At 46.2% G+C, this 17636-nt stretch overlaps 1 protein-coding gene across 5 annotated transcripts in view; it reads left to right on the top strand.

Moving 5' to 3' along the window:
- Positions 1-17636, top strand: part of INPP4A (inositol polyphosphate-4-phosphatase, type I, 107kDa) — a 59785-nt gene that overhangs the window by 23251 nt on the left and 18898 nt on the right. For 2 of the 5 annotated variants that reach the window (XM_006870758.1, XM_006870757.1), the window contains exons 11-16: positions 113-221; positions 2670-2684; positions 6079-6262; positions 8842-9060; positions 10023-10164; positions 13740-13772. In XM_006870758.1, coding sequence (XP_006870820.1) covers positions 113-221; positions 2670-2684; positions 6079-6262; positions 8842-9060; positions 10023-10164; positions 13740-13772 — 702 coding nt within the window. Of the gene's footprint in view, positions 1-112; positions 222-2669; positions 2685-6078; positions 6263-8841; positions 9061-10022; positions 10282-13739; positions 13773-17636 lie in introns of all 5 variants that reach the window. The other 3 variants (XM_006870755.1, XM_006870756.1, XM_006870759.1) reach the window with 3 other exon arrangements.

The following is a 17636-nucleotide window of genomic DNA, read 5'->3' as shown; positions in this document are numbered from 1 at the left end:
GCTTGGAATGGGGATGGTGGGGCAGCGTCTTAGGCATCTGCGCAGATCCCTATAGCTGGCTTGTCCACAGGCCTGAGTGCAGAGTAACGGAGGAGAACTTTTTGTCGTTCAGATCAGAACTATGACATTGTCACCATTGGAGCCCCTGCGGCACACTGCCAGGGTTTTAAGTCAGGAGGTCTCCGAAAAAAGCTGCACAAATTTGAAGAGACCAAGAAACAGTAAGTAGCTGGAAGGGGTTTGTGGTCTTTGTTCAGCTGTCTGATGCTTCCCAGGTTTTTAAAATAAGAAAATCAAGTTATGGCCATGTGAACATCCAGCCATTCTGAGTTGCTTTTGTGTGGTGGGAGGAGCTGCCTGTGGAGGCTGTGCTGCTCCCTGCGTGCGGTGTGCGTGCATGCGTGCAGGGGGTGTGTGTGTCTCAGCTGGGTGGGTGGGTGATGAAGTCACATTGTTAATGGTTTCTTCCTTCCAAAATGGGTAGCAAATTGAGTTGACAAGAGTTGCTGATCTACCCAGTGTGGACTCTCCACTGGCTTGTCCGTTAGCATTCCCTGTCAGTCTGCTGAGCACCACAAAGCGTAACAGCCTGCTTTCCCAAAGGACAGCAGTGACAAGCATTGCTAGTTTCAAAAAGACCAGTAGGCCATATTGAGCTTACGTCTCGAGCAGGAAGTTGCCAGGTGGACGGCATGGAGGGCATTCCAGAACAAGGAAATGGCACAGGCCATGGCAAACGGTGAGGTGCAGCTAGGCACACAGCATCTGAGAGGGAGAGCTGCCCTCACTGTCCGCCTGCTCCATGCTGGGCTGTGTGTGCTGACCAGGGATGCAGGGCTGACACATCTGGCCCCTGAGGAGCTCAGGGCCTTGGCAGTGAAGCAGACAAGTCAGCAAGCAGGATTTGGAGTGATCGATGCTCTGAGACAAGCATGTAGAAGGTACTGTGGGAACATGGACAGAGCATCAGCCCAGCTTGGGGAGCCAGCCGTGTCCCCTGGCTGTTGTATTGGACAATTGAGAGGTATTAGTGCTCTTCCAGATGCTGCCCATCAGGATTGCTATGGATCAGGGGGCACCAAGTGTAAGAATTGGAGGTATGGTGTGTGTAGATGAAGCATCATAAAGGTTTCCAGACTGGGGAGAATAATTAGGCTGATGATGATGTTGTTAAGTGCCATTGAGTTGATTACGACCCATAGCGACCCTGTATAGGGTTTCCAAGGAGCAGCTGATGAGCTTGAACTGCCAAACTTGCAGAATTAGGCTGATAGGAAAGATCAAATTGAATCCACTGAGGTAGAAGAGGCGAGAACATTGATGGAGCAAGGTTCTGGAGAAGATGGAAAAAAGCAGGACCAGGCAGTTAATCCTAGCAAAACAAGAGAAGGATGAGGTACAGGGAGATATGGGGAGTGTGGAGGTATCAGTGGCACAGACTCTGCAGAAAGTGGAGTTGATACGGTTGGACTTCTGTGTAGCGAATTGAACAATAGGACATGAATCCCAGGGAGTGTCAAGAGAAACCAGCTGAGTGTGAGATGGAGAGCTCTGGCACCCACTCAACCAGGGACCACTGCCTGACTGTACTGCCCATGGGTGACAGTCAAGACAAGGCTTGGTAAAATGGATCATGGCTGAGTCCAGGAGGAGGTGAAAGGTCAGGTGCTAAGCCTGTCAGTGTGGTGAAGGGGATCAAGAGTGCAGCTGGGACCATCACTGACTGTGGGGGGAGGCAGGTGAGTGGAGTGAGTACACTGTGGTATGGCGTGGCTTAGATGTCTGGGGAGGCCAGTCTGGGAGGAGAAACTAGGAAGGAAAGGACTCTGGCTAGGAGGAGCAATGCCAACCTGTAGGACAGGGTAGCATTAGACACAGAGGTCCTCAGAGAGCCAATTTGGCCTGAATTCTGTCCCACCACCTCCACCAAGGGCACTTCTGTTAATAGACAAGCAGGTATCCAGGCCTGCCTCAGGATTCACCTATCCCAGGGCTCCTGGGAAAATATGAAGGAGGAGGACATTTCTGTCCACCCCCCACCCCCAGCTCTGTACAGCTGGCCAGAACTTGTGTGTTTGTTGTGATGTTGCATGTTGCTGTGTGGAAAATGTGAGTGTGATTAAAGGTAGAGTGTGGGTCATGCTTCCCTGGGGCCAGGAGGAAACCAGCTCATGAATTCTGTGCGTCCGTTCCAGAGATGGGGCCACTAGGCTGTCCTATGGACGTTGGGAATGTTGAGACTTGATTACCTATTTGCTTTTTTTAAAAATCCATAATATTAATTTAAGCATTTTCCAAAATACCTCTTTGGTGCTTTTCAGATGCATCATGAAAATTCTAAAATTAGGTTACCTATAAATGTCATAAAATCTCTCATAGACCTGATTTTCATTATTTAAACTTTCCTTTAAATGCTTATGCTACATGCCTACCAGTGGAATGTCTCCCTGGGGTTTAAACTTAAAGCAGGCAGTGCCAGTGAGCTGATGAGTAAACACTCCTGGCTGTTTAGATGGTTTATCATCCCTGGAGTCAGAAACGCAAAACGCAATCTCCAGTATGTTGACTGAAAAACACTTGGCTTTTTTCCCTTCCTTGTTTTATTTACTTATTTACCTTTTGGTATTTACTAACTGCTAACATTTCGTTTTGGTTCTTTTCTGTAGCAGTTTTGAGGAGTGTTGGTGAGTTTTCTGTCTGTGGAGAGTGTCTGTTGGCCTTGCTCTCTGGCCGAGAAAGCCCTTCCTGGGCAGTGCTTCCCCCATGGTGCCGTGCTGGGCTCCTCGCTACACGCCTTGTAGACAGAAATCTCCCTTCCAACTGCAATGTGCTTTAATAATGAATAGCCCATCTCCAGCCTATGTTTACCTGTAAAATCTGGCAGCAGTTTGCTCACTCTGAGTGGAGACCCCTTTGTTTCTCCCAGGATGGGGAACTCTCCAGATCAGGAAAGTCTTCCCCAGACACTCATGTTCACATGCAGCTGGGAATTATTTTCCTCCTTTCTTGCGTAGATTCCTGGAGCTTTTCATTTTTCACATCACCATCACCTCCTATGTGAATGAAGCCAGCTTACACTTCATGATACTTCCTAGTTATGCCAATTTTTAGACAAATATTATTACTAGGGTCTGTCATACCCCTGGAGGGTAAGTGAAGAATTTCTATAGTGCAATTATTATTTTTGTTTCCCCACCAAAGAATCAGCTGGCAGCCTGGGAGTGCCCACTATGGCCCCCGACTTCCCCGGCCAGGCCTGAAGTGCCCAGGCCTGAACACAGGACTCTGCTGTGCTGCTTCATTAGGGTGACAGGCCCTTCAGGAATTGCTGCTGCCTGTGAGGCTGTGAAGGTCAGGCGGCTCAAGGAGTATCTTAGCCGGAGAAGTGCTGAGGCTGAGACCTGTTCACCCTGAGGGAGTTCTTCCCCTGGGGACACTGTAGGTTTAGGGGAAGGAAGAGGCTGTCTGGGGAAGGTAGCTGCTGATCCTGCTGTCAGGATGGAGAAACCCGCAGCTACTTCTGTGGAAGGCTCTCTGTCCACCTCCTTTTCTCTGCTCTCTGTAGCAGGACTAGTACGGTACTAGGGATCACAGGGAAATGGGACAGGGAGAGCTGAAGTCCTAGCTGTCCCCAGGGCCTTCCCTTGGGTAAATGCCTGTCCAGATGTTATGGGCTGACCCTTATCTAGAAAGTTCTTGGACAGTGACCTTCTTCAGGGTCCCTCTTACATGACACCTAGACCTTCTGTAGCCCAACCTGGGCTTAGTTACTCCCACCTCTCTTCCCCACTTACATTTCCAGATAATACCTGAGATTGGCGGGAGGATAGAGCTGAGGGAGGTGGGTTATGAGCAGCGGGATTGTTCCCGCCTGAAGAATGTAAAGGACTAAATCGTAGTCAGAGGGACCCCAGGCCTCCAGGTCCTCTGCCCTGTGGGGTTCAGACTCTGCAGAGACAATTTTGCTTTCCAGGTCATGTCCAGAGTTACATCAGCCCATAGCCATTCCTGGCTGTAACTAGCAGGCTCTACCCTTCAGCTCACATGATCCCAGTTCTTGGTAGATCTGAGTTAGCTGGTCCACGGCCCATACATAGTGCACTGTCTCTTAGGCTGCCTCAGAGGATCATTTGAGGAGAGCAGGGAACAGAAGACGCTTAGTAAACCCCAGAGTCTCTTCTGCCCTGGAGTTAAGAAGTTGTCTTAACTTGTGAAGCAGCAAGATGTCTGCACCCCACCTTGTACCAACTCTTTCAAGTGGCTGCCCTATTTTTGGAACTAGATAGATAAACACACATGATTGTGTATTCATAATCATTCCTGAGCACCAGTCTCTGAAATTTACTATATTTTCCACATATAAGGCCCTCATGTAAAGAACCTCAAAACAAAAACCATAAAAAATACAGTACTTTGTCACCCTTGCAATATACTTCACATGCTAGAAGTCCCTGATTATTATTATTAGAATATGATTTGAAAAAATGCAGGATGAACAGAGGATGATGATGTTTTTCTGTTTTGGGGAAGGGTTTGTGTTATAGAGTATACACAACCTCAGTACATATGTGTATCTATACACAGCACACATTACAGATGTACTCAAAATAGCTGTGAAGAATAGAATCTTTTCAAACGCTCTTTTTTCTTTTTCAAACTCTATTTTGAGTTGTATTTTTTCCCTAATGAAATTGCCTTCGAAGGCAGCTATTCATTGAATGAGTGATTGCAGATTGGAAAGTAGTTGTTTGCCCAGTGTGCTATGACATGACTCGCCGTACTGCGCAGGCTTGATCGCCGTCTGCTGCATGGGCTTCTGGCACATCCATTGTTTTCTTTTGTGGCGTTGTTGTGGGTTTGTGATGTTTTGGTTTTCAGTATTTGCATGTCTGTCTCATAGTCCAACAGGAGCAGGGATAGTGCAGTTTCCTGGCTGACACTCCTTTGGGTCGCCTTGGAGAGGGACCCGTGGGAAGCGACTCAGTCCTGACTGTGGGGACCCTTAGCTCCAGTGGAAGGGATCAAAAGTGTGGTGAGGGGCACCTTCTGCATCTTCACATCTCCTCTTCCCCCCAAACTCAAAGGGCAACTCTTTGACGGGACCAATGAAAACCCCTCATAGCTTCAAAATTTTAGGAGAAAACCTCCATACAGGTGACTGATTCTTCTCCTTCTTGCTTTCATTGGCTCCCTCAGGTAGTCTGGACAATACATTGATAATACTGGGTGGATTTGGGATCTTACCCTAGGAGGCATACAATTCTCATCTCCATGTACTGGGTCCAGATGGGCCCGCCAGGATACACACAGCTGGAGGACATGTGGGCTTGGTTCTCCAGAGGCTCCTAGTTGTGCTAGGCCACACCTTTGGCCATACCTTCACATGTTGCTTGGTGGTGAGGGGGACTGGGGAAGTAGGAAGGACAGCTTTTCCAAGCCACTGAAATGTTGGAGCCTTGCCTTTGATTTGATACTGTCTCTACCTCCTCTTCGTCTGATGAAATACTACTTTTCAAAGTAGAGAAGTCACAGGAAGCCCCATTTTCTACAGACTGGGTTCAGACATGTGGAGGAGGAGACTGTGGGTATATTCACAGAATGTGAAGTACTGATTGGTCAAGCGGAAAAAAAACAACAAATAACTTGACAAAAGCCAATACCCACTGAAGTCTCCGCCATCACTGTGATAAAATGGCCCCGTCTGGCATAAAGCTGATCCCATATCTCCATTTAAGGACTAGCTACAAGTTGACACATGAGATTCTTAAATGAGATTATGAAGATTTGGGTAATTATTGGATATGATTGCTCAGTATCTATACATACATATACATACATACAAACAGCACAAATAGAGATCCATACAAATATGGGTAAAGGATTTAATATTTGTATTTCAATATTGTAAGCATCCATACAGACAAAAAAGATCCCAAAGATGTACTTTCACCCTCTTCGAGGAAAACATTCCTGTGGAGCCGGTGTTTTATGTTATGTTAGTTATGGAGTAGAGTGGGAAGATGTTGTGGAGTCATTGATTCAAGAGAAGTCCTTAGAATTTGTTCTTATTCTTTCCAGTACCTCATCCATCTGCCAGTCCATCATCTACATACCACAGGACATCATCAGAGCAAAGGAGATTATCGCCCAGATCAACACCCTGAAAACCCAAGTTAGTTACTACGCAGAGCGGCTCTCAAGGGCCGCAAAGGACAGGTCCACCACTGGCCTGGAAAGGACACTCGCCATCTTGGCAGATAAGGTAAGAAGGCTGCTCTGTTACACAGTCCGGTGGGAATGGGACTCCTTTGGAAACCATTGGGTGCCCCTGGGCAGTCCAGGTGTGCCTAGAGCTGTCCACAGAGTCAGCATGGGGATGTCATTGAAAATCTAGCTTCCGATCTGGTCCCCGAAGAGGCTCACTCAACGAGGTGCAATGATTTTTCCGTGATCACGGCCGCATGAGGACAGGCCAAAGGCAGAGCCCAAGACTCATGACTCTCAGCCACTGCCTCATGCAGGTCCCCACAAGGCATTGCTTTGAGACTGTTTCACACTGTACTCAGCAGGTTTTTGAGGCATTTTTATTATACTAAGAATTTGAAAAATAAAACACCCATTATACAAACTTAAGATAAGAAAGATACAATTTTATTGTTCTTGTTGTTAAATGCTGTTGGTTCTGATTCATAGCAATCCCATTTAGGGTTTCCAAGGTTAAACTGGTAGGTTTGAACCTTGCAGTAAGCAGTCCAATGCTTATCCTACAGCACTGCACCAGATTTAAAATAATCTGTAAACTAACTTCAAAGAGCCCTGGTAGTGCAGTGATTAAGTGCTTGGCTACTAACCAAAAGGTCACTGGTTCAAGTTTATCTGCTGCTCCAGGAGAAAATAGCCAGCAGTCTGCTCCCACAAAGGTTACAGCCTAGGAAACCCTATAGGACAGTTGAGTTAGAATTTACTTGACAGCACACAGCGGCCACAACTATATGAAGGGTATTTGAAGAATTCCATCAATTTTTAATCCCATTTTTTCTTGAGTTTTTTGAGATTAAGATTTGGTTAAGATTTCTGGGCAGCTTGCCTGTGATCCATCTCATTCTAGTTTAATGCATAGTCTGTAATAAACATAATAATAATAATAATAATTTTTTTAAAACCAGCTTCTAATTAACAATAATTTGAACCTTATTTTAAAAATATAAATATTGGTCCACAGTGCCCAGGGATAGACACATCAAATCCTTTTGATGATGCTTTTTCAAATGACTCTTTTCCAGCACATATATGTTCACACTCTCACACACCATGCCTCTGACTACACCTCCATGCTCAAATCCGTTGCACTGGTGGTGAGCTGCTGTTTTGGATCAGAATGTGTTACATTTTCCGTTTCGTTCACCCAGCAACAAGATAGAGAGGTAGAGATTAGATTCACAGAAGTAAAATTCAACTCCACAGAGCCTCTGATTCATACTGAACTCCCTGAACCAGAGAGGGTGTGCCAGGAATCCAATTTCTCAGGGTCTAGGCCTGAGATGTATTAGATGCTGAGGTGTAAAAAGACAAGACTGGAGGTTAGAGGACCTCTCAGGAAGTAGGAAAAGGTGGAAATTATTGGCCTGAAGAGAGCTTCCCTAGTGTGTGGGGAGGGGAGGGTGGAATCTATTTTTTTTTTAACCAAAGGCCATTTGGGTATTCGTAACATCATTCATGGCCCAGACAAAGGTATCTTAAAAATTAGCCCGCTATATTTGGATGACTGGAACTGCGGTTGGCAGGTCCAGACCAATGAGTTTGAGGGCCTCATATGGCCTGAGGGCCGGATGTTCCCCACTTGGTCAGGACATTCAGGGCATGTAGGGCTCAAAGAATGTTAAGAGATTCCATGATCTCCTCCCCATCTCTCTTGTAGTCTTAGTGGGGATATGGTGATATATAGTTTTTTTTTTTTTTTTTCTTGGTGAAAATATACACAGCAAAACATATCAGTCCACCTGTTTCTGTCTCTACAATTCAGTGACAGCAATCACAGGTTTCAAGTGGTCCAGTCATTCCCGCTGTCCTTTTCAACATTATCCTACTTCCAGTCAGATAAACTCACGTCTCCAACCTCTCAGATTGCTATTGTCAATTTGCTCTCTAATTGATCACTTTTTTAAAGAACACAGTGCTCAAGGCAGAAATTCTTGATGGATTAAGCTGAACTTTGTTTGGTTTATGGACTCCTGGTATAGCCCTATAGGATCAGTACTGGACTTCAAACCACAAGGCTGGTAGTTCAAACGCACCACCTGCTCCTCAGAAACTTTATACAGGCTCACAATGAGTTGGAACCAACTTGACGGCACTTAACAACAACAACATTGTTGTTTGGTTTAAAGATTATGTCCAGGGATGGTTTCTGTGTAAGGTTTAAAGATGATCTCAGAGCAAGATCGTCAAAGGGTTGTCTAACTGCAGTGGCTCCAGAAAGTCTGGACTCGATGAGAGTCTGAAATTCTGTGCTTCCCCCTTTTGGTCAGGAGTCTTCTGTGGAATCATTGATGATAACCTTTAGTAGTGGTGGCCTGGTACCATCCAGTGCAGTTAGCCACATATTCCATACCCTTCCCTGAGTCCTGACTCTCCTTCTCAGGCAGTGCTCCAGCTGGATACAGCTGGTAGGAAATTCTTGCTCAGATTCAATTTGAGGCCATCATATGGCAGCGTGCCTTTCATCTCAGACATCTTTAGTGAGGCGGAGTGTTGGACCCCAGGCTAGCTCTCCTTCTGTAATAGGCATGTCCAGTCCCCTGCCTCGGAGACTCAGTGGCCCTGCTCTGTGTTCCCCTGCAGACCCGGCAGCTGGTTACTGTCTGCGACTGCAAGCTCCTGGCCAACTCAATCCATGGACTGAATGCTGCGCGACCCGACTACATCGCCTCCAAAGCCTCCCCGACTTCAACTGAGGAGGAGCAGGTAATGCTCAGAAATGACCAGGACACCCTCATGGCCAGGTGGACAGGGAGAAACAGCCGATCTTCTCTGCAGGTGGACTGGCACGAGGAGGAGTGGGTGAGTCTGCTGCCTGGGGTCTTCCTCCTGCAAAAGGACCCAGGTGGAAAAATAGAAGCCTGCTGCCGATGGCTTCCCATAGGAGGTGCTTAAAGGACTGGCTCCTTTGTGAAGAGCACTTCAAGTTTATTCTTGGGCCATCTTGTTAGGGAGGCAGATTGCCTTGTGTCCAGCTGGGGACTGTGCTGCAGACATGGCTATGAAGGAGGTGATGTTTTTCCCTGATGCCTTTGCTCTATTAGAAGTCCTCTCTCTTCTCCCTGGGCCTGCTTCCTCAACACTCTGCCTGAAGTCAACCCTCCCAGGGATTTGTGGTTAGGGAGATGTATCTGGAGCTGTGTGAACTCAGGTGTTGTCAAGTGGGGCAGGGAATTTTGGAGATGTTGCCCCTGAAATGCATTATATTATTGCTTTGTCATCAAATTAGCTCTCAGTGCAAAGAGTCTCTCTTAGGGTGTGACATATCGTATAATTTTAGGGATCATTTGTTGGTGTTATAAATGTTGAGCAATATGGTACTATGAAGCACGCACTGATTTATCATTCAGAAGCAGCACAGTGGCCCCCCCACTTGGGTATACTGTACTCTGTGTGGTCTTCTTTAAATCACTCCCAGCCTCCCACCACCCCATCTGTGGTTTCCATTCTATGTGATGACTCTTGAGGACGAGGTGACCCCTGTGCTCTGGGGCCCTTTCTGCCCACACTGGGAGGCACCAAGAGGTCCTGTCTGAGCTCTGGGAACAGTTACTATAAACACTTCCCAAACTTTTCAAACAATGACCACAGGACATTGGCTTGTCTTTAGGAAAGCACATACAACCGTGTTGGGGTCTTATGAACTAGCAGAGTGTTTCTCAGCCTGGTGGTATTGTCATGAGTGCCTGGCCAAGGCAGGGTGGAGGGGCTTGGTTTGTGTTTTCCCTCGTGTGCTGACCCACGTGGGCCCTTTTGGTCGGAAGGAGAAAGTGTGGCTGAACGTGGACAAGAGCCTGGAGTGCATCATCCAGCGGGTGGACAAGCTGCTGCAGAAGGAGCGCCTGCAGGGCGAGGGCTGCGAGGACGTCTTCCCCGGCGGCACTGGTGGCTGCCCCAGCAAGAAAGGTAACCGGCATAGCTGTGCCTACTGGATCAGACCGGAGGACCCCTTCTGCGACGCCCCCTCCTCACCATGCCCCTCCACCACGCCTTCTGCTGCATGCCATCCTCACCTGACCACACGTGCGTATGCATCCATGCTTCCCACCCCCACCCCCCACCTGTTGCACCCACTCTGTCCACTCTGTCTGTCTGTGTGTCTGACTCCACAATTCCTCCCTGAATGCAGAGGCCTGGAGGGCCATCAGGCAGAGCAGGGATCTTAGAGCATCTGGCAGCTGACAGGGCAGAGGAGCCCCTGTGTGCATCTGACCAGGGCCCACCTGTGTCCACTGCCATGGCAGTGACGGTAGAACTTCAAGGATCCTGAGAGAGGCCCAGATGTAGGAATACAGCTGGAGGGTACCTTGTGTTTACTGAGCATGCTTCAAGGGGCTGAGTTAGGTTCCTCTGTTTAGCCCATCCTCCCGGAGCACTTACGTGGGCATACTCTTCCAAAGCAGAGACTCAGAGCCCCCATAGTCAGCAGCTTGAAGCTGGGCGGTGCATGTGTTCAGAACAAGCAGGTCTTTGGTCCTTGTAACTCCAGAACCTCTCAGTTTCTGCTTTGGGAGCTGGAAGGGATTATGGGCAAAGAGCTTCAGCTACCTCTTTGCTGTCTTTGAGGAGACTTAAGTTGTAGCAAGTAATGCCCAGATGTACAAGGGGAAGGCTTCATGCAGCCAGGGCTGTACCATTCTGAATTGGATGAGTTTCATTCAAGTGGCTCCTGGTCCTTTATCATCAGAGCCTCTTGATCACTGCTTGCTCCGTTGATAAGGTGCCCTTCACCTTTCGGATCTGCCTGCAGCCTGTTTTCAGGGCAGTGTTTCATCCAAGCCTTTGTTTCAGTAGTGCTCATGCTCCCTACTCTTCCATCCACAGGGGACTGATTCGTGGAGCTCTTTTGTGTCTTTTGTGTCTTGTTATGTAAATTGTGTTTCTCTTCAAACATTTATCAAAACTCATTACTCATTGCTCTTTAGTATTGCCCTGTTTGTAATTTCAAAGTTTTGTCTGAAGATATCAAATGAGTAATTGACTGGATTTTTTGTAAATGCAGGAGATAGTTTGTTTAATCAGATGTGTTGTATGGCGATAATGTGTTTAATCAGATGTGTTGTATATCCATAAAGTAATGTCATCTTTTAAAGTACACACTGTATGGTACAAATATAGAAGCATTTAAATGCCAGTGTAAAGTTATTTACATGAGTATTTATTTATGCTGTTTAGGGTTTAATGTGCAATTGTGTGTGCCATAAAAATCAACTCTGTTGTGTTAATGGGAATATGAAGCGCAGCCATTTGAGAGAATCTAATGCTGCTGACCAGTATTTAAAAAAACGTATGAAGCCATATGCCACCAAACTAGCCCCAGAAGAGCCTCCATTTAAAAAGATGTAGCTTAGCTGAGGAGCTGTCAGTGAGATCATGGGGATCAGAAAGTTACAAGTCTGAGCTCTTTATTTTGAAATCAATTCCTTGACTTCAAGTGCCAGACCGTGGCTCTCTCTTAACTCTTCCAAGTTACTACAGCAGTTGTTTGGGCTTAAGGAGTATGTTGTATCCACACAACTTACTTATTTTAGACAAACAACTCTGTCTCTCTTGGAAAGGCAAGGCCTCATCACTTTTAATTCCCATTCTTTGCCCTCTCCTGCACCCTTGGTTTTCTCCTTTCACTAAGAAGTTGCCCCTTTTCAGCTCACCTTCTACAGAATTGATCAAGGCTTTGTCTGCAGGTGGGATTACACAGGGCCAGGGCTCTGCCAGCTGGAACCACAGAGGTCCCTTACTCCTTTCTTTCCTTCTCCCTGTTTTCCCTGTAAGTGGTCCACACCACACCTGTGCACTCCACTGCCCAGGTGTACTCCAGTGGCTCTGTCATGACCATCTTCATGCATGCTCTGATCCTGTCTTTTTATCTGAAGATTCAGTCAAACATCGGACCAGGACTTTCTTAATGTGGAGTCTGTACATGTAATCCCAGTTACATGTAGCCCAGGGGTTACAGGCTGACATTGTAGGTGCTTGGAGAGAGTCCATCCTGGTCATCAACTCTCAAGGAAGTCCACGACTTGAAGAAAGTTGCAGCCACTGGTCCAGGAGTCCCAGAGGACACCTCCTCTCCCTCCTTTGATTGAAAGGTTTAGTTATCAATCAGGGTTTCATTTCTGATGCCTTCACAGGAATGGTCCCAACCCAGCTGTTTGGGATCACCACGAAAGCTCATAGAAACCTGCTTTGTCATTCACAGACTAGGAATTTAGAGGAAGGCGTTGGTAGAAGGGAGGGTAGCTTGCACAAGTCTGTATTATTTTTCAGGGTGCAGGGTTATCTGTCTGATTAGCCAGACAGATATTTAAGGTACTAAAGAATCGTTTCTCCACACTGTGGGTTTGTCTGTCTCCTAGGTAGATGATTTAAGAATATTTGAGTTAAACTAAAGAGATTGAAGTCTCCAACTTACAGAGACCTTAAATTACTCTCTATTTGCTATCCCTTTTGTCAGTTTAAGAAGTCATTTCCAAGAACGATAAGAGGGGAAGGGTCCCCTTGCCAACACTTTCTTGATAATGCAGAAAATACTCTTGCCCCACAGAGAGCCCTTCCACCCACTGAGGAAGCAGCTGGACAGAAAATGCTGCTCCAGGGAATCTCCACAGGCAGTCTGAGGCCTGGCTTCTCCTCCCACAGAAAGTCTCCTAGAGCTGATTTTGGCCTCCTCAGGATCCTGAGAACTTCATTTCAGTATCCTGAGGACATTTTAATCGCATAAAAGTTGAGACCTGAAGTAAAATTTTACTCCAAAAGTGATCCCTTTTCAAGTTTACTTTCTTTCAGGTAGCATGCCCAAGTAAGTTCCTTTTGATTAGAAATGTGCAATTGAAGTGATTTCTTCCCAGCAAGTAGCTCTGTATAAGTGAAATTAAATCAAAATGGGTATTTTTTGAGGAAGGTAAAAGGACACTCTAATTCTAGAGTTCCCTCAAACTACAGAAGTTTTACATTTAGTTTAAACTTTGAATATCCAGGTAGATTTATTTGGCATATTTTTATTTTGTTATTCCACTACTGGGTCTTAATTTTTTTGAGTCTTAGCAGTAAATCTTTAGCCCAGTTTTCCCCAAGACCATAGTGAGTCAGGATAGTGGGCTCAGGATTGTGGCTTCTCCATATACTGGTCAGCTTCTCTCATTAGAACTTTGCTTCTAGACAGTGTGAGCCAACATGGATGCAATGCAATTCATGTGCACACTTTTCCTGAGGCACTTAGCACATTGTCTATGCTAGTTCACTCATCCTGAAGAGCATTTTATGTTGAAATAGTAGCAACATGAATGTTTACCCTGGTAAAGCGGATATTGCTGTACCACCCAGAGGGCTCCGCTAAGGACAGCAGAGCACCTTCCTGTGCCTCTCCACTGTAGCCACCTTACTGCAGGCTGCGACTGCAGTTGCTCTAAGCCGTGAGTTGTTGGTGTTTGAACTGTGTTGCTGCTCCTTAACCATCTGTGTCGCCCTCCATTTCTGTGCAGATTGCAGCCCCCCTCCTGAAGAGTCCAGCCCAGGTACGTGGTTTCTGTGTAAGGCTTCTGTAGGCTTCTTTTTTCATATCCAGGTAGAGTTTGTAGTTAAGTTAACAAAGCTTGCCTTGTGCTTCCTGAGCTAGGAAAATATTTGAGGGAATCCTTCGTTGTGGGGCATGTAACAACTTTTCTTAGATCCAGTGAGGGACCAGTTGGGATGTGGGAGCTGTGGCCTGAAGCAGGCCACCTCATGAATGTTTTCGGTTTCCACACCCTGAAGCCAACGCAGATGATTAATGTCCATGAGCACAGTGAACTTCCCGGAGTGGGTGGCATGATTTAGAGAGGCTCATATTTGTACATTATACTTGCTGCAGTTTTACCTGCACTTGTAAACATTGCATTGAAGAGTACATATTACAGTCAGATACTGGGTATCCGCTCAAACGTCCCATGTAATCTCCGCCTGTCTTCTGAGCGTCGATGTGGCGTTCGAAACCGTATCGGGCAGCACTGTGGGCCTCCGTTGCTGTTAGCGCTGCACATGGGATCTTTCAGCTACTCTTGATGTAGAAATCAATTCAGGGGTGGCAGACTCTGACTCCAAGCCAGATCCTGCCTGCCTTTGTAAATAGTGTTTTCTTGGGCCCCAGGTTTGCCCCTTTATTTACACGTTGTCTATGACTGTTTGTGCACTATAGTGTCAACACCAAGACCTGTGGCAGCTAAAGCTTAACATCATTTCTGTCTAGCCCTTTGTAGCACATGTGTGCTGACCTCTGATCTGGTTCATATTGAGCTTCCTAGATGTGATTTGTGGTTTTTCTAAACTGAGTCTCCAAGTGATGGTTTCTTTCACTCCTAAATAACAGCTCTATGATCAGTCTGATCATTACATTTCTGACCAGATTTAGAGATAAGCTAGCAGGACAATTTCTTCATGTCTATAGCGTGTTCTTATCTGTTGTCAGCAAATCCTTCTCAGCTCACACAACACCACTAACTCAGCCATCGCTAGAACCCCAGGCATTTGCTCATAAATGGGCTAATTTGATTGGGTACATTGTGCCCTTCTACTTTGCTTCTAGCCCCTTCACGGTTTCTCTTTCCCCAAATAATCATTGTGGCCTTGAGCTTTTAGTGGGTCTCCAGCCCCAATCCCTCAATCCTCAGGGTTACTGAGGCCTTGTTAGATCCACAAATAGCTCACCCTGGTCTCTTTCTCCCCGTCACCCCTCCTGGAACCTTATCTTCTCCTCTTCCCTGTGTCGGTTTCTGGATTCCACCTCCACTCACAGCCCAGTGTCTTCAGACTGAGCAGACATTTCCCTGAACATCAGCCATGGTGAAGTCTGGGACCATACCTAGAAGGAAATGGGATGGTGGCAGTAAGGACCTGGACCATGGGCGCTCAGGGGTTCTTTGACTCTGAGTTGGTTCCCTGAACTTTGTAGAACTTATGGGAAGTCTAGCGCATTGCATTCTCGGGCAGCATACAGTGCCTGGAATTGTAGGACTCTCCTTGCTTTGTGTCAGCTTTGTCATTTCCAAACCCAGTGGTGGCTTCTCCACAGTTGGTGTTAAAGGGACTGTAAATGGCCACCTGCAAGAGGCTCCTCTGGCTTTTCCTGTGCACCTGCATTTTACTCTGCCTAAAGCGCTTGTGTTAACACAAACACACACTTTCTCCTATTCCCTCACACCTATTAGTGAGAAAAATAAAACATAAATAGTATGGTCTTGGCAGATCCTTCAGAGTTATCTAAAGCCGTGTGGTTAATGGATTGGCTACCAGTCGGTGGATGTTACACATAAGCTTGGCCCCAAAGGTGAATCACTTATCAACATTAATCAGCTTTCTCATCATTAAGGATACTGTGCAGTTAAGCTGATACATATTTTTCATAACCAGGCTTTTTCAATGAAGGAAGTCAAGTGCAAACCCTTCACTAATTCCAGTAGCCCAGCTACCTATCTGTACTTAACTACATCCTAGAAATCTCAGCACTGCCCATGAAAGTCATTTTGTTTGGAATTTATTTGTCTGTTTGTTTCTCCCCATATATTGCCCCAAAATGTGTTCCCTTCCAGTGCCTGCTCTCTGCTCAATACAAGCATCCTGACGAAAGGAACTAATGTGCAGCGTAGAGTCATACCAGTGCCAGTTCTTTCTGTCTGAGTCTCCGAGAAGACACTAACCTCTCTGAGCTTGTTTCTGTGCCGCTGTTGATGATAAGCCCATCTCTGTGGATAAAGAGTGAGGCGCCAGCAGGTGTTAGAGAAAGGGTGGTTGATTCTCATGTTGAACTTTCGAGCCATCCACACCCACTGGCGCCCTTCTCCAAGCCGAGGGCAGTCTCATATCCCGCCCAGGTCCACAACTTTTTCCAAGACAAACATCCTAGTTCCTCCCATGCACTTAAATTTTTCACTTCTTAAGAGATACAGTCAAACTGAATCATTCTCATATGGATTTTGTTTAAAGAGAAGTAGGTAAAGTCAAGAACTGTTGTATCAAGAGGCATACTTAGTCAGATAAGACGATTTGTTCATTGTGGCATTCTCAAATGAAAAATTACCATAATTTTCTTATCAGTTAAATATGCATACGCAAGTTGCAAAGGATCTTTGGTAGCTTAGTGGGTTATGAGTTGGGCTGCTAACTGCAAGATCAACAGTTCAAATCTACCAGCTTCTCCTCGGCAGAAAGATGAAACTTTCTACTCCCCATAAAGATTTATAGCCTTAGAAACCCTATACAGGGTCGCTATGCATTGGAACTGACGCCACAGCAGCCACCATGCAAGTTACATGGAGAAGCAAAATAAACTTGAACAACATTTGTTCTAAGAGCATTTGTATGTTGTTGTTAAGTGCCATCAAGTCAGTTCCGACACATAGCTACCCTGTCTAGGGTTCTCAAGGAGCGGCTGGTGAGCTTGAACCACCGATGTTCTGGTTCTAACAACTTTGCAGTCTAGCACATTAGCCCATAGTGCCACACCAGGATTCCTTAGTGAGGAGTAATTCTAACGCCTGCCTACCTTTTCCTAAACTGTTTGGCCATTGAAACGTAATTGGCATTTACCCTTTATAATAGTTGCTGAAAGTCATTAATGTGCATTCAAAAGAGCTCTTCAAAGAACCAAAAACATCCCTGAGAATTTTAGAGGAAGGAGACTTGGGTGTTACAGCTCCCCAGCTTTACTGAGGAGGACCCCAGTGGCTGAGGGGCGGGGACATTTGCCCCCAGTCCCTGTGCCCAGTGGCTGCCAAAGCCTGCGACTCACATTTTCCTTTTCTCAGTCCAAGTCCAAGCTCCTGTGTCACTATGATTTATTCACTGAGACCTTGCTGTTGTAGACTTTCTAAATTTAAGCTTGCTTTTTCCATGACAACTATAAATCCCTGTCCACATACATCATGTCTTCATACACAGTTAGATTATTTCTAAATTTTGAATTGCCACGTCTACTTGAAAGTATATAAACCAGCACTGAGTTTAGTGAAGTCCTTTTTACTTGTTTGGGAATGTCTTTCAATTTGTGTCTCAACCAAGGGAAAGCTGCACAGTCTGAGAGAGCAGAGCTAAATCATCCTCTCTCTGACAGAGGCTGCCCTTCTGGCAGCTGGACAGCTCATGTGGCCCTGGGGCCTTACCCGAGTGCTGTGATGTTGTCCAAGGGCATTCTGGGGTTCACATCCTCAGTCCCAGGAGGACACGTGCTGCCTAACTTCACTCCATTGCCTCTCACCATGTTTGGTCTGGTGGGTTCACTGGGTGGTGATGACCAAATGCCTATTTCTGGGCTGGTGACCCATTAAAATAGACGAGGGCATGTCTTCTCTCTTCTAAATTGGAAAGAGACAAAAAAAAAAAAAAAAAAAGCAAAGGGCAAAGAACCC

Source organism: Chrysochloris asiatica, unplaced genomic scaffold (genome assembly GCF_000296735.1).
Source record: "Chrysochloris asiatica unplaced genomic scaffold, ChrAsi1.0 scaffold00150, whole genome shotgun sequence".
NCBI classification, from domain to species: Eukaryota; Metazoa; Chordata; class Mammalia; order Afrosoricida; family Chrysochloridae; genus Chrysochloris; species Chrysochloris asiatica.
The sequence above is the reverse complement of the archived record's forward strand: the minus strand, read 5'-3'. Positions and strand labels throughout refer to the sequence as shown.